Consider the following 15606-nt stretch of genomic DNA (forward strand, 5'->3'; position numbering starts at 1 on the left):
ACATAACCTGAATTATTGTGTGACAAGCACAACTGAGAGGATTGTAAAACAAAAAGCTGACAAGTTGTTGGTCCCCAAAACATTTTTCTAAGAGCCTTTACCCAGGCGGCCACTCGACCACACACATACTCGCACACAACACAGGATCTAAAGAAAGGCTTTTGTTAGCTTCCACAGGTGTGACTGGGACTGAGGTAAAGAAGGTCGTGGATGCTTGTCTTAGTATCGTCATGCTGACAGACATGCCAGGAGATGTGACAGACAAAAAAAACCAGAAAAAAAAGACGACCACTGGCAACTGTGGCATTTTATGTTTGGAGGACCACCCAGAATCTAGTGTTAAAACAACATAAAAGAAAAACATCAACACACACTATTTACAAAACCTACACAATGAAATTAACCCTGTGAGGTCTGATGCTTCTTTTATCGCACTAATCTAAGAACTAAAAATGTAACTACATGTCACAGCAAAGCAGACCTCTGACTCTGACTGGTCTGTTTTTGAGCAATTTTAAGTGTAAACACATTATTGACTTGTCGAAGGACACTGATGGACATGCTGTTTTTCCTCATTTTTTGGTTGTGACACTATATAGACTCTGGGTCCTTCCTGTGATTTAATAAACGTGACTTCTTCAAAATGTGTTTGCTTCAAGTGCAACATGAACAGCTTAGTTTTACTTACACGGGCGCACACACAGCAGGGATTCAACGCATTAAGGCTTAAGGCATTGGTACCATGACCTCATGCTATAAGGAAAAAAAAACTTCTGTATTTTGAAAATTGTTTTTGTAATTCTTGATAATCTTGGGGGTGATGTGTGTTTTAACATAAGATTTACCACAACATGGCTGTGCGGTCTAGTCTGTAAGTGCTACGTAAGGCTTTGATCAATTGTTTTTTTCCATGTAATAGAAAAATAAATTTGCTATTAAATTTGTTAAATCTGCACTTTTTTCTTCATTTGGTTTTTTTCCCTCTTTGAAGTGAACTCACTGTCACCTCATTTTCATTATCAAGGTTATTATAAAGCAAGCATTCAAGCAATCAATACACAGTCAGTGACATAAAAGTCTTTTTGAAGGTTTTTTGCTTAGCTGAGATTGCCACAGTCGCTCTGAACCAAATCTCTATCAAGGTTTTTTTTTCTGCATAGAAAAGATTCTGATCACCCCACTATTTAAAAAGGTGATCCAGAGCCAGAGGTGGGAAATCAGCAGCACTCAAGTAAATGAAGACCCAGTAAATAAAGTTGGCCAAAGGAAAATATTTAACAAAGCATAAAAGACGTTTCCACCTATCAAATTATCAAAATTGTTGAATAAGGCCAGAGTCTCATTATCTTTACTGTAAGATCCCTTAAAGATGCACTGTGATTCAAGAAAAACCCTGCCTTTGCAAATGGAAGCCAGCACAGGCGATATCCTCCACACACCACAAATCAAAAACTATTTAAATCTTTTTCAACATATGTATTTTGTTTTTCTTCAAAATTCAGGGTTTGGGTAGTTCAGGCAATCAGATCTCATAAGATGAAATGTAATAAGGAATTTATAAAAGGTAGCCCAAAGAAAATGATGGACACATCTCCTGCATGTGGTATAAACCTGACAGTGCCTTGGAACAAAATATTACCACTTAAATAAAGTCTGCCTGGAGGCTTTCAGGTGCAGAAGCACATCACTGCATGCCTGATTATCAACAGAACTACACACCTTAGTTACTGTGAAAGACACAGACTTGTAACCACAATCACCACATAAACCTTAAAGAGGTGATGTCTCACAACGCAAACACGCAGACGATGCACATAAAATGCATGTTGATGCTTTAAGATGTACTGAAAAGGGTAAATGTGAGCTGGCAAGTAGGACGAGACCCAACAAGCCCAATGTTTAGAGGAGAAACAGTGACCTACAAGTGCTCATGACATTCCTCAGAGACACACCGACACAAAACATCCCCGCCTGTCTGGGAAAATACTCGGAACAAAAGTCTCTTCCTCTAAGCGTCTCGACTAAAAATCTTGATGGACTAAAAACCACAAAAGGCAGACGTACACCTTCGTCTCATTGTTGTCTCGGAAGCGGTAAAACCCTACAATGAAGATGCTTCAGATGCACCTTAATCTCACTTGATTCCGTCTTTTTTGCTTCTCCCTGCGTATTACGCAACCCCACGCATTCTTATTCACTGCATTTGTTCCAAAACATAGGTAGGAATCTGAAAATTGCCAAAAATGATGATTACGGTTATTATTATGAGCATGTTTGCCTATGACATCAGTAATGTGATAAACTGGCAAGCTGCCCAGGTTCCCGTCTTTATGTAGAAGGCATGATAGGATAGCCTTCATTCCTCTGTGAGACTGTGGATTAGTGTATTTACTATCCATCTACTACTAGGATTTAAAATTACAAACTGGCACTAAAATTTTTACTTTGAGGAGGATGCATTCTGCTCATTTACAGTTCCATCTTTATATTTGTGGACTTTACTAGACTAGCTTTGCAGTCTAAACACAAGAAAAACTGATATTTTTTGACATTTCTTACAAGGTATCTGTGAAATATTTTTCCCCAAAGAACCCTCCCCCCAGCAACTGTGGCATTTTATGTTTGACGGACCACCCAAAACCTAGTGTTAAAACAACATAAAAGAAACACATTAACACACTTCTTACAAAACCTACACAATGAAACTAACCCTCTGAGACCAGTGTTAAATCTAAGAACATAGAAATGGAACTACATGTCGCAGCAAAGCAGACCTCCATGACAGCGATCCGTCTGTTTGACAGCAATATTAAGTGTTAACGAACAAGGATGTCTAGAGCTGGTTAGAAGGTTTAGCTTAGTGGTACAATTTAATGCCACAGTGGATTCATGTAGCGCTACATGCTATAACACTAACTGCTGAATATGTGGTGGTACAGACATGAAATTGGAGCCTCATATGTGCAATTATGTAAAAAGGAGGTGAGGAGGACAGACAGAGACAGCAGGGAGTATATTTTCCCCTTCCAGCAACAAGACACAGTAACATGTAGGGAATCCCAGTGGACAACCCTCAGCTGAGCAAGAGCAACAGTGTTAGTTCCTAAAACTTTACTGGTTATGACTACTCAGTATTGAAACCACAATTTTCAAACGCAAAAAACTTGACTTTTGAAATTCGAGCATCTGTTAAACTTGTAATTTTGTTTCTCATGAGGCTTCTTGAACTGAAAGTTTTGAGAAAATATATAATACAAGAACTGGTCCTTTTACCATAGTTATCTGGAGCCGTTTTTCTATATGGTAAAGTTAACAGGAACAGTAGGTTTATAAAGGTTAACGAAATACATTAGCTGAAGGGTTGTAGCTTTTGTATGTTAAACAATGTCCATAGCCTTCTTGGGTCTTTCAATACGTCATAAAAACTATAATAAACTGAACACTGAGAGCAAGCTGAATCCTGAACAAACACGAAGCTCATGTTTAATATGAGCATCCATCTTTGTAGCAGTGCAAAAGTCAAAAAAAGGACAAGTATAAAAACTATAAAAAATATGAAGTGCATTAGATGAGTATTAAAAGATACACAGTGGGAACCAGAGATGAAGACACGCTGATTACTTCACTAGATAGCAACTGTTTGTTTCCTAGGAATGAAAGTCAGCAGTCAAAAGTAATTCAATTCAATTTATATAACGCCAAATCCCAAAGTCCTAACAGAGCACTTTACATAGGAAGGTCAAGACCTTAAAACATCATAAACAGACCCAAAAATTCCCTTTGAGAAAGCACTTTGAGACAGGGAGTAAAAGAACGGGGAGCAGAGCCGACTCAGTGTCTAATAAACTCTAATCTCATTAGTCCTTTAACAGGCTTCAGCACAGATTTAGACAGTGAGGAGGGAGGAGGAGGTACATGGAAGAAATATAGCAAAAAAGAAAATAAAACTCAGCTGGTGTCAGTGGCTCATAAGAGAAAATTACAGGTGGCTCTAAAATCCCGGCATGCACTGTCCAGAAGGTTGCAACTACTTGCAGACCTGCGTGGGAAATATAGAGGAGGCGAGAGAAAAGTGTGAGCGTGTTGAGAGAGCTGGAATGAACAGACCAAAGCCCTCTTGAAAAATTCCCAGTGGAAAGCAGTAAGTATGTGTTTGCAGTATGTGGGCAGCGTGAGGGTGTAATGAAGGGGTTCAGCCGCGCAGGCAGAGGTCAGCCAGCCGGCCAAGAGGAAAGGCCTCAACAACTATATGATGTCATCAAAGACCGCCAGCGTGACTCATCGACCTCAGACGAGGGAGGTGCACAGGAATTTTAATGACATCTCTCTACATAAGGAACCCATAAACAGCATTCTTTTTCTCTGAAGAAATAAATCCACTACAAAAGAGACAGAACACGCCACAACTTTATTACAAAAATAACTGAGGAACAAAAACGCTTTCCAATGTCCTGTGGGTACCTAGATATTAGACAACTTCCTTCAATCAGCTGAAAATAATACTAAATTAGAAGGCTGCGCTTTGCTTCCTGTGTGTTTAGAATTAATCCTTGAGGACAATGTGAGATAATGCCAGGAAGAAAAGGCTATCAAACACACCAGGCCTATAAAAAGAAAAAGGCAGCCCTCATTACCAAAGAAGAGACAACGACCTAATTACATCCCAAAAAGGTCAGGAAAGTATATTGTTTCACTTCACATCAGCTAATCACATAATGACACGCACACACTCATAAAGAAAAACACTCAAATCCTTCATAGCGTACAAAAGATACAAGCATCATTTGTATGTATTTTCCTCCTAAATGTAGCCTCCAAACTGTAGTTAATGCAGAGTGGAGAATTGAATTAAAAATTAACTCTGACAGTTTTATGACAAAGGCAGAAATTATCATGAAAGACAGTCTATTTTTATACTCTCAGTGCAGGCTCAACTCTCCAGAGAGAGACAATGATAGCTGAAGATATTCACTAAAAACTCTCTGCGATTCTTCCCCTCTCTCCTTCCTTTGCTCTGACCCAACTGCTATGACACCTGAACCCTGACCTTTGACTTCCAGACAGATCCAATAGCTTTACTCGCTCTCATGCATAAAACAAAACAAAACAAAAACATAGGAGTTATTTGTTCTCAATCCGCATGAACAAAATACTATGTTATACGAGTCAACGAGCGAGAAAGGCAGACAAAACACTCATGTAACGGAGCACCACGGAGGTGAGTCATCAACCTGACTGCGAGGGCCCAGACAACCACAGAGCTACATTCAAGATGAGCCTTTTCAATCCTCTCATCAGAGAAATGCCAGGCTGCTGTGTCAAACAACTGCTGCAACCCCGGAGATGATAAGAGGAGGGGCAGAAAGCCGAAACATTTGTCCCATTTGGTCCTAACGCCTTCACTTAACACTCATCAGTTTCTGTTACTGGTGGCCTTTCCGTTCATGCGCGCGTGTACACACACACACACACACACACACACACACACACACACACACACACACACTCTCTACATGTGTCGGTCAGTCACTAGGATCAGACGCGACCCGAAACAAAACCCTGTTGTGCATCTGTCAGGCAGTCCCCAATCAGAGCCATTCTCTGGCCATATAAGAATTGGAGGTGGAGCTCTCCCTCAACAGAGGAATGGCACAAGAGCCGCATCAAGCCTTGAAAGATCTCCCCCCACCCCCAAAAAAAAAAAATCAAAAAAAATCCAGGGGAACAAAAAAAGAAAAAAAAGAAAAGAAAAAAAGAAGTGGGACTGAGGGTGTCACCCGGGGGCATTGAGGCAGCTCAGTCCCCAAGGAGCACCGGCCAGAGATCAGTGAGAGCTTTGATCTCTGGCTTTTATGTTGTGAAAATGTTACACCTGCACTGCCATGTCTTTTCTTGTTCTCTGTTATCAGCACAGAGCCTTAGGAGAGCAGACTTGAGAGAGGTCATTAGTCAATAGTATGACACTGTGAAAAATCTATAGAAGTGCTCAGAAAATAGAAAACCGTATTCATAGATGACATGGGCAGCATACCCTCAAAGGGGAATCAGTGTATTAGTTTCGAATGACCATCTCTCGCTCTCCCCCTTTTTTTTGTAACAAACAGGCTTTTCAGCACTGAGGGGAAATTCCAAAAAGCACAAACAGCTTTGAAATGAGCACAAAAGCTCTGAAGTGATACTTTGGCAAATGAGGCGGGTCCCCCAGCAGCAATTTACAGCAAGGCCTCTGATCTTCATACCTGCATGGCTCGGCAGCTACATTATCAGAGCTTTGACATTCCAGTGATTCTACACAAGACCCTGACATCTTTTCATCTACCCAATCCTCCCTTCGTGGAGACCAGAGCTGTTCAAAGAAAGGCCCACGGGTCTGTCATGGGTGTATTTAGAAGGGTGTATGTAGAATCTAAAGAGAATTTGTTAATTAAAACATATTTTAAACATATTTTAAAACACACACATGTCATTTTATAGTAAATAGGCCTGGGCAGCTTGGAGAAAAGCATAAATAGCATAAATCACAACACATTATGAAGAAAAGTTGCATTTTTTTAATTTCCCGCTGGATTCTACGAGTGCTAGTGTGAAGGAAAGGGCTGCACAACCATGTTAAGGAGGTACAGTTATGCTGTTTTACGTTAATTGATAAATAAATACCATGTGCCCACTGTGACAGTGAATAGGGATGTGCTGATCTGATATTGCATATCAGTGACAACACACCAGATCTGTTTTTTATGACACTTTGAGTCAGCAGAAGCATTACAGCGTGCAGGAAGTTTACAACAAAGGATAAAAAGGTTGGAAGTATATTCCAGTATATATTCTTACACCGACAGACTTTCTGTCAGCTCTTTCTCGCTCTCTATAGGTTTAGTGTAACTCTTGCTGGGAAGCTTTTGCTGAACTTACAATGACATAATACACTGTTGTCAACGCTGTCATTTAATTTCACCTGTCTTTTGACAGCTCTGCTCCACAGATGATGTGTGTTTGTGTGTGAGGAGCAGCAAGGATGACCACTTAGACTGAGAGGGAGTAAAGCAGAAACTAGCACAACTATGAATGACAGCAGTATGAAGCAGCTTAATGACTCTTAACACCAACCTTAAATGTGACCAGTGAAAATAAATTAAATCAATAACGTGACCATATTTATAAAAAAATTATTTATCTTGGTCCTGTTCTCATTTATCATTTTACTAATCAACACCAATACTTTTACAAGGTTATTACAAAGTAACGTGTAAGTCAAGCTAATGCTCCCCTACAGGGAGCTGATTAGCTGATTAAATTAACACAGGTATCTGATCATTACCTGATGCAGATACCTCAGCATTGTATCGGAACTGAAATGAGTTAAATGTGCACTTGCTTTAAAATAAACAGTCTGTAGTCATCAAATGTAGTTTAAGAAGGTGGTGGTCAAAGTCTGCTCAACTGTAGGCAGAACGTTTTGCTGACTGGTGAATGACATCGAGGACTTCACAACAGCAACCAGACTGCACCGCCAAAATGAGGGTGAGGGGATTGTCTGAGAGTAAACTGATTGCACTGCTGTCTGGGGCAGTCAAATAAATAAAATTTATTTTAAAATATACTTGGATAGCCATCCATAGACCTGGGCAGCCCACCCAAATAAAGTCTATGAGCAAGTTTCCTCGTCATAGATAATCCTAGTCCTAGACTAAAAGGAAAAATTCAATGAAGATCCCCATAGAGTAAAGAATTTAGTCTAGGATTAGGTATAATCCATGTCTGGGAATCTGCATGTCAAACACTGAATATGGCATGACACAACAGCACATGCCATCTTAGGTTGAACAGCTTATTTTGCCCTTAAAGATTAAACCATCATCAAACTCGTGTTTTCTTAGGCTTAGAGATTGAGAAACAAATATTGTGTGTTGTTTTCACTCTTTCACCGTCATCTGTGTCTCATCAGTGGTATCTAAATAAAACTACTGAAACACAGACTCCAAGTCTTTCACAATTTTCTTTCTGCTCTAAATACACTTTACAAGTCCCCTCAGTGTTGCAGATAAAACAACCACCCTGTAGATCCACCCTGAATTTCACAAGCAACACTGCAGCAGGGATCGCAAGAGGAAGGCTGTCTGTGGCATATGACAATGTCAGCAACTAAGAAAGGCCTGCGAGCTCTTCTTACGGGAGTAAGTCCATCTACTGCTGGCATAGAGTGCAGGATCATTTGGTGGCTTAACTATTAACTGCTCTCAATCACTGCCTTCAGTAATGTTGGGCTGCTAGTCAACTGGCTGGCTTTGGGGTCACCATGATAACCGTTAATCCGCAGCAAGGATTAGAGAGCTAGTAATGCAACATGCTGTTTTTAATCCACACAGATTTTCTCTGTTTTGTTTCAGCTTGACCATAACAATGGGAAACACAGATGTGTACTCACTGAGCCATGCTCAGGTAGTTAATATACTAACCCGGACGAGGGTGCTCTTAGCCTGAGCTCGCTGGGGTTGTGCTCCCGGGGTGCCCTGGTCCCGAGATCCACTTCCATGTGCCCTGGCCATGGCTCCAGATGTACCATTTGTGCAGACTGCCGCCCCAGGACCAACCCTCCGTGGCCTCTGCTTGATTCCATCCAAGAGCCGCACAAGTAGGATGTTGCTGGGAAGTTCATCCACGGCACAATCCACCAACGTCCGGCACTCTGGGCAGCGCAACTCCCCGCGTGAGCCAAGGATACCTTGGAGGCAACGCCGGCAGAAGGTGTGCTGACAAGGAAGAACCTTTGCCGAGGCATCTAGCCGCTCGAGACAAACGGGGCACTCGAGCAAATCCAACAACACGGACTCGTCCATTCTCTGTGTGTTCTGCCTCTAATTCAGCAGAAAAACATGATGCTGATAAGGTTTTTGTTTGGAAGCACATCAAGTACTGTCACGTCACTCCCATGCCTCGGCTATTGCCATGGCACCTGCATCAGCTGTAAAAAAAACAAAACAATAATAATAAAAAAAGAAAAAAGAAAAAGGTCAAGACATTCATATTTATCAACTGTATACACAAGAAATAGGTCATGGCATACATATTTAACAGACATCGCAGATGGCTGTAACAACTCTAACAATTACGAGATAATGACTTAAATTTTAACACAAACATCCACAAAGTTTGTCACGTAGTTCTCAGTGAATATTGATTCAAAGTACTTTTTACTGGGAATGCAAACTCCTACTATGAACTGAACTGTGGTTTTGGAAACTCCTTACATGCTTACATATGGCTGAAGCTGTATTGTGTTGCTTCATAATTTGAGCATCAAGCCATGACGAACCAAAACCAGTTCCAAAAAAGTCCAGTCCACTGGTATTGCATTCATCCAAGCTAATCACTTCTGACAGCTGCACACTGCAGAGCAGTGAAGTCAAACTCAGGGCAGCAGAGCTTCTGCACACCTGAGAATTTCAAGTCCTTTTTCTACTTTCTATAAACAATGTGTTCAGATTTGGAAAAGATAAAGCAGCTGGAAATTTGTGTAAGCTTACTTTGTTTCTGCACACAGAAAACTGATCATGGATCAATAAGGATCAATAGGAAGAATGGATAACAGCACTGATTCCAATAAAATGCCATCCATCTTACAGGACTCGTCTCCAGCAGCTCATGTCTCTTATATTGAGAATTATATCACGTCCATAACAGCGTTCTTAGTAAAGCCAAAGAGGACAACTGTATCAAATTCCCGTTTCTTCTGATAAGAACCTTAGTGTCTCTAATAGCAACTGCAAATCAAACGACCTATTTTAAAGGCTATTTATACGCAATGCAAGTTTACCAAGGTTACTGCATGTAAGGATGAAGATGTCTCCATTTAGAGCATACTAAACACTTCTGTTTACTGCACACTTGAAGGCAAAGTATCGAAAAACAAGCCTACGGAGACTTCAAATGGTTTATAATGAGATTATTACGGAGGAGACCTCGATTTTTTCAGAGCAACAGAAATGTTTGTGGCTCCAGGAGTCAATACTTTTAAAGCAGTTTTAAGAAACCTCATGCATAAATTTATCGGCGAGCTTAGTGCCTCTGAAAATGAAATCATGGTGGGCTTATAAAGTCTAAGATTTAGTACCAATCCAAGGCATGGAGACACTGCTGCATGTGTCTTTCTATAAGAGATCTACACCCTACTGTTTTTAAAATGGGGTTTCTTCGTTTTGTTTTATATCCGCACTGTAATGCAGAATGAATTGCCGCACTAAAACCTAACATGCATAAGAGAATTGTTGCTAAATCTCGCAAAAACATTAAAAGGAAAAAAGAACAGTTTTAAGGTCTATCATTAGATTACCTAGCGGGGGACAGGAGGCCAAGTTAATCTCATTTACTCGACAGCGGATAATTACACCTGGCAACTGTGATCTTGGATCATCGGACCCTTTAAACTGACTGTACGGTTAACACCGCCGAGCCAGACACAAAAAGAAACCTGCAGCAGCGGTGAAGCACTGAAGTGCAGTGATTTGTGTTTAAAGAACGGAGTCATGCAGGAGGATTCACACGACTAAGTAAACCTGGTTAAAAAAAACAACAAATCCTAATAACACAACAAACTAATTATTAATCCTCTTTTTTTTTCTTTTTTTAAAATGACAAAATCTTACGCTTATACCGCAACATTGTAACAAAAAACGAAAACATTACATAACGACGCTAAACAGTAACTGATTATTCTTAAGCTACTTTCTTTTGAGGTGGATTATTCTCGAACTGAACTACAAGAAAGCAAATTAAACTAAGTTTGTTAGCAAGTATCGCTTCACAACAAGAAGGCTGCTTTAACGTCGTCCCCCTTTAAAAAATACCCAACAAACAGTTAAGTTTGCGCACTTGGAAAATAAAGAGTTTTAACAACTTTAAGACACAAACAAATATATTTATACACTCCTAAGTACTTCAACTACTATTATTATGTAATTCAGCTTACCTCTTCCAGAACAGGACTCCTCCTCTTGTTGCTCTGTATCTCCCGTAATTTTTTTTTTTTTGCCTCCTTGCTAGTTAGCAAGCCTTCTCAGATATCTACAAACCACTTCTCTGTGAGTATCCAGCAGGAAAATGCTGCCGTTTTTACCCAGACAGGTTTTGTTTAGAGGCGCACACCGCGCAGGAATCGCAGACCTCTATCAGATAGTGGAGTAAAACCTGACATGAGAAACACAATACAAGAGAGACAACGGAACTCCAGCCTCACCGAGCGCCATGCTGATACTTCTGCTCTGCGGGACTGCTGCTAGAACAAGCCGAGAGGGGGAGGGAGTGAAGTGGCCTTCCGGTGCTGTCGGAAATGGGAACATTATGGAGGCTCAATGCACAATAAAAGTAGATGGAAGTAGGAAAATACACATCTTAAAGGTGATATAGCTGATATATAACTGGGAAAAAGTATTCACATTAAGGTGACCAGATTCCAACAAAATTTAAAGCCAGGGGCTTTTGCAGGATTTCTTTTTCCACTGAAGGGACCAATAACATGGCAGGGGCGGTGATAATTCTAAAAACTGCCAGGGCAAAAATTCCCAGGGGGCCCCTTCATCCAGCCTTTACTGCCATTACTTTATAAATATTCTAAAAAAAAAAAAAAAGAAAAAAACAAAACAAAAAAAAACAGTTTGTGAATGTAACTCTCTGTTACGGCACAGCTGGTTAGATAAGATTTAGGCAGCATTTAGGTGCTAGATTTCTCCACTCTCTCTTTTTCTTCTTTGTTTTTCACTTTCAAAACAATAACTTCTTTTCATTTTCACTTAGTGACTGTCATTGCTTTCATAAGGTTTGTTTAAACAGAATTGTTATTGCCACTTACAGTGGGAGTAAGGGAACTCAGGTGTGCCCCCTCAGGGAGGTTAGGAATCTCAGACTATCACTGCAACCTTTCACTACTGGCCTGGTGCCCAAAACAACAAGCAAGCCTTGCATTGCTTGGTTGCCTTTTAGCACATCCTGAGTTATCCTCCTTCATGAAACTTAAACTTACAAAATTTACTACATTAATTTAATGTTTTATTTAATGTTTTTATGGAACAGAGTACACCACTGTGTGAGAGAGGAAATTTGACTCTTACCAAAAATACCTTGAGTTAGAGTAGAAAAGTACGGTGGCCCCTAGAGACAAAGCATGTATAAACTCCAAAACACTTACAAATTCCAAATAGCATGCACAAACTCCTCAACACGTACAAAATCCAAAACACATGCAAACTCCAAAACACGTACAAACTCCAAAACACATACAAAATCCAAAACACGTACAAAATCCAAGACACGTGCAAACACCGAGACAGGTACAAAATCCAAAACAGGTACAAAATCCAAAACACACGCAAAATACAAAACACGTGCAAACACCAAGACAGGTACAAAATCCAAAACACATGCAAAATACAAAACACGTGCAAAATACAAAACAGTAGGGGTGTGTATTGGCAAGAATCTGGCGATACAATATGTATCATAATACAGGGTAGACGATACGATATATTGCAATACTAAAAGCCAGACGATATTTGTGTTTAGTAGGACTAAATTTAATTAGGAAAACTCAAGTAAACAGTCCAAACTGTTTAATGCTTGACATGAAACATCTGAAACAAAAACACTCTAAGTTCAAAATGAATGGAGAAATTAACATCTGCCTTATTAGAAGTCATGTCAAATAAACAAACAAAAACTACTTTACTGAAATATCAAGTATTTTTTAACATGAAAAAAGTAAACATGTAACACTGAAGTCTTTCTAAGTACTATGATTGTAAAATACTTATCCAAAAACTGCTCTATGGAGCATCAAAACAAAGCACTTTTTATGTGACCTTAACATAAACAAATATAAATCAAAAATGAAATTGCTTGAAGAATCCATCCAAGTAAACATTAACAAAAAATGTAAAGTGCTATTACAATTAAGTGTTAATAAAATAAAGTACAGCTCTGCAGTGTCCATCAATGGAACACTTTTAGTACAACCTGAAAAAAGGAATTTACTCATCTAAATAAGTGCTTATGAGACTCAACCAAAATGTCAAACATTCTCATATCAGAGATTTTACATGTGTAGTGTTTTCTCAGTGTTTATTTTTCAATTTCCAGATTTTTGTGCAGGAATACAAGCTGATCGACATGGTCAGCTCTCAGGACACTTCTCTGTGCATTTACTATGTCTCCTGCAGAGGAGAAAACTCTCTCTGCAGAGACACTTGTTCCAGGAATGCATAGGAAACTCCTTGCTACTTTGGATAGCTGAGGGTATTCCTGTTCATGGTCCTTCCACCAACTGAGAGGATTTCCTGTGAGAGGCAAAGGGGTCTCATCTCTATACCTCTTGATCTCAGCTGCAGCAACATCATGTTCTGATTTTGGTGCAGTATTGTCACTAGTAGAGGCAAACGTAGCTCCGAGCAAGTCCACCAATGCACATGAGGTCCTCTGTCTTTTTAGGGGTGGCCGAGGGATGGAGTCAAAGTTGTCTTTGATATGTGGGTGATGAGCCTCCTCTGTGGCATTCTCTTCCTCCACCTGTTTGTCAGTCTCCTCATTCTTTTGCTGCTGAAAAACATTAAATTCAAATAGTATTAATGTCAGAAAGTCAAAATTCAAATCCAAGATTCACCCTGTTTTTCACTAATATTTGATGACAAATGTCATCAATATGCTTTTTTTTTTTTTTTTTGCTTTTTACTTTATTCACTTGCTTATAACTTCAGTTGAATTTTTCCAAATAAACTAATTTATTTACTTACATTTTCTTCCTTCTTTATCACAGTCACCACAGTGTCCAACATTCTGGAATAGGTCTCACTGGTCTCTGCTTCAGACAGGAAGGGCAGGTCCTTAAACCGAGGATCAACAGTTGATGCCATCCATAGTGTCTCCCTCTCATTTACATATCTCTTTCCCAGATCTTCTGCTATGGCAGTCTTAATGTCCCTTACTGTCGGTGTATCATCAACACTTTCTTGTGCACCCATCACAAGCTTGGCATGAAGAGGAGCAATGATGGACAGGGTTGGCATACTCTCCTCTGACATCACCAGGGTGGCGTCCTTCATAGGCTTGAGTGCCCTGACAACTTCTTCTGCACATGTGATGTCAGACTCACTTAATGTGAAAATTTCTTTTTCACTCTTCCTAACTTCTGCAGAAAGCAGAGCTGCACAGATGGCTGGTTGCTGTTCTAAAAATCGTTCTATCATATCATAGGAGCTGTTCCATCTTGTAATTATGTCCGTGATCAATCTGTGAGCTGGTAGCTGAAGGAGGCACTGTTTCTGCTTCAACTGGTTGCTGGCTGTGGTGCTGCGCCTGAAAAAGGCTGTTACACGTCGGATCCTCCCGAGAAGTCGCACCACGGATTGTATTTTCAGTGCTTTCTGTGAGGCGAGATTCAGACTGTGTGCAAAACATTGTATGTGCGTCATGCCTGCAAGTCTAGCCGCGAGAACCATGTTTGGTGCATTATCGGTAACAACAACAAGGTCCTTTGCGTTCAATCCCCATTCAGCCACAGCGTCAGTTAGTAACGCTGCAATGTGCTCACCTGTGTGACTGTCATGCATGGCTCGGGTTTGTAGTACATGAGACTGAAGGTTCCACTGGTCTGTTATGTGATGTGCTGTAACAGTTACGTACGATTCAGTGGCTCTCGAAGTCCAAGCGTCGCATGTCAGAGCAACTGTCTCAGCCGAGTTGAGAGAGTCCAGCACTGTCGCTTTGACTTCTTGGTACAACTTTGGCAGAGCGATGTCCGTGATGTGTTGTCGAGAAGGAACGGTGTAACGGGGCTCCAGCGTTTTAATCATATTACGAAATCCTTTATTCTCCACAACACTCAGGGGGCGCATGTCTTTGCAAATAAAAACAAGTACTGACTGCGTTATTTTTGTTGCACGAGTTGAAGTTGCTGGTAGTTTCGAAAAGTTAACTTCTTCAATTGTCCGTTGAGAGGAATCACCTCGTTTTGTTTTAAAATTAGCATTTGACGCTACGTCGCTATGGTGTCTAGACACGTGTGTTCGTAAATTTGTTGTGTTACCGGAATATTTGACTCTGGCGGTGCAGATTTTACAGACTGCATAGCTCTTGTCATAGTCTTTACTGCCTTCTTTTGTCCTAAATCCAAAATAAGTCCACACATCAGCTTTGAAAGCTGCGGGGGCCGGCTGTATCCTCTCCTCTTCAGTCATCAGTTAGCTAGCATCACACACGTCCACTGACTGTTCTACTTCGTTCTTTTGGCAAACTAGACGCTTCTACAGTTATCGCGAGACCTCGTTTTTACGTCATAGTAAAGGCGGTGAAAACTGCAAACCAGTGGCCGGAGTTTGAATTCCAACATACAAAAGAAATAAACAGTAAATGCAGTCATTTTTCAATTAAAAAAATCGATAACAGTGATTTTAAATATCGATTCAGTATCATTGCGCGAAATATCGCGATATTTCGTTGTATCGATATTTTCTTACATCCCTACAAAACAGGTACATACGGTGGCCCCTAGAGACAAAACACGTACAAACTCCAAAACACTTGCAAAATCCAAAACACTTACAAACTCCAAAACACATGCAA

The 15606-nt window shown here is 40.3% G+C and overlaps 2 protein-coding genes across 2 annotated transcripts in view; both read right to left on the reverse strand.

Moving 5' to 3' along the window:
• Positions 1–11257, reverse strand: part of sh3rf1 (SH3 domain containing ring finger 1) — a 50094-nt gene extending 38837 nt beyond the window's left edge. Inside the window, exons 1-2 of the mRNA XM_086282631.1 lie at positions 10967–11257; positions 8457–8962 (exon numbers count right to left, since the gene is read on the reverse strand). Of these exons, the coding sequence (XP_086138757.1) occupies positions 8457–8837 (381 nt within the window). The 5' untranslated portion in view covers positions 8838–8962; positions 10967–11257. The remainder of the gene's footprint in view (positions 1–8456; positions 8963–10966) is intronic.
• An 829-nt stretch (positions 11258–12086) lies between these two features.
• On the reverse strand, positions 12087–14693 carry LOC147301248 (E3 SUMO-protein ligase ZBED1-like). The gene is made up of 2 exons (XM_086282979.1): positions 13779–14693; positions 12087–13584 (listed from the first exon to the last, which is right to left on the reverse strand). The coding sequence occupies exons 1-2, from the start codon at positions 14592–14594 to the stop codon at positions 13111–13113; spliced, it is 1290 nt and encodes a 429-aa protein (XP_086139105.1). The 5' UTR covers positions 14595–14693; the 3' UTR covers positions 12087–13110.
• Positions 14694–15606: the final 913 nt, after the last annotated feature.

Source organism: Aulonocara sp. 'chitande type north' Nkhata Bay, linkage group LG23 (assembly GCF_057382095.1).
Source record: "Aulonocara sp. 'chitande type north' Nkhata Bay isolate Kocher_YH1m ecotype deep benthic linkage group LG23, A_spYH_male_GT1.1, whole genome shotgun sequence".
In the NCBI taxonomy this organism is placed as follows: domain Eukaryota; kingdom Metazoa; phylum Chordata; class Actinopteri; order Cichliformes; family Cichlidae; genus Aulonocara; species Aulonocara sp. 'chitande type north' Nkhata Bay.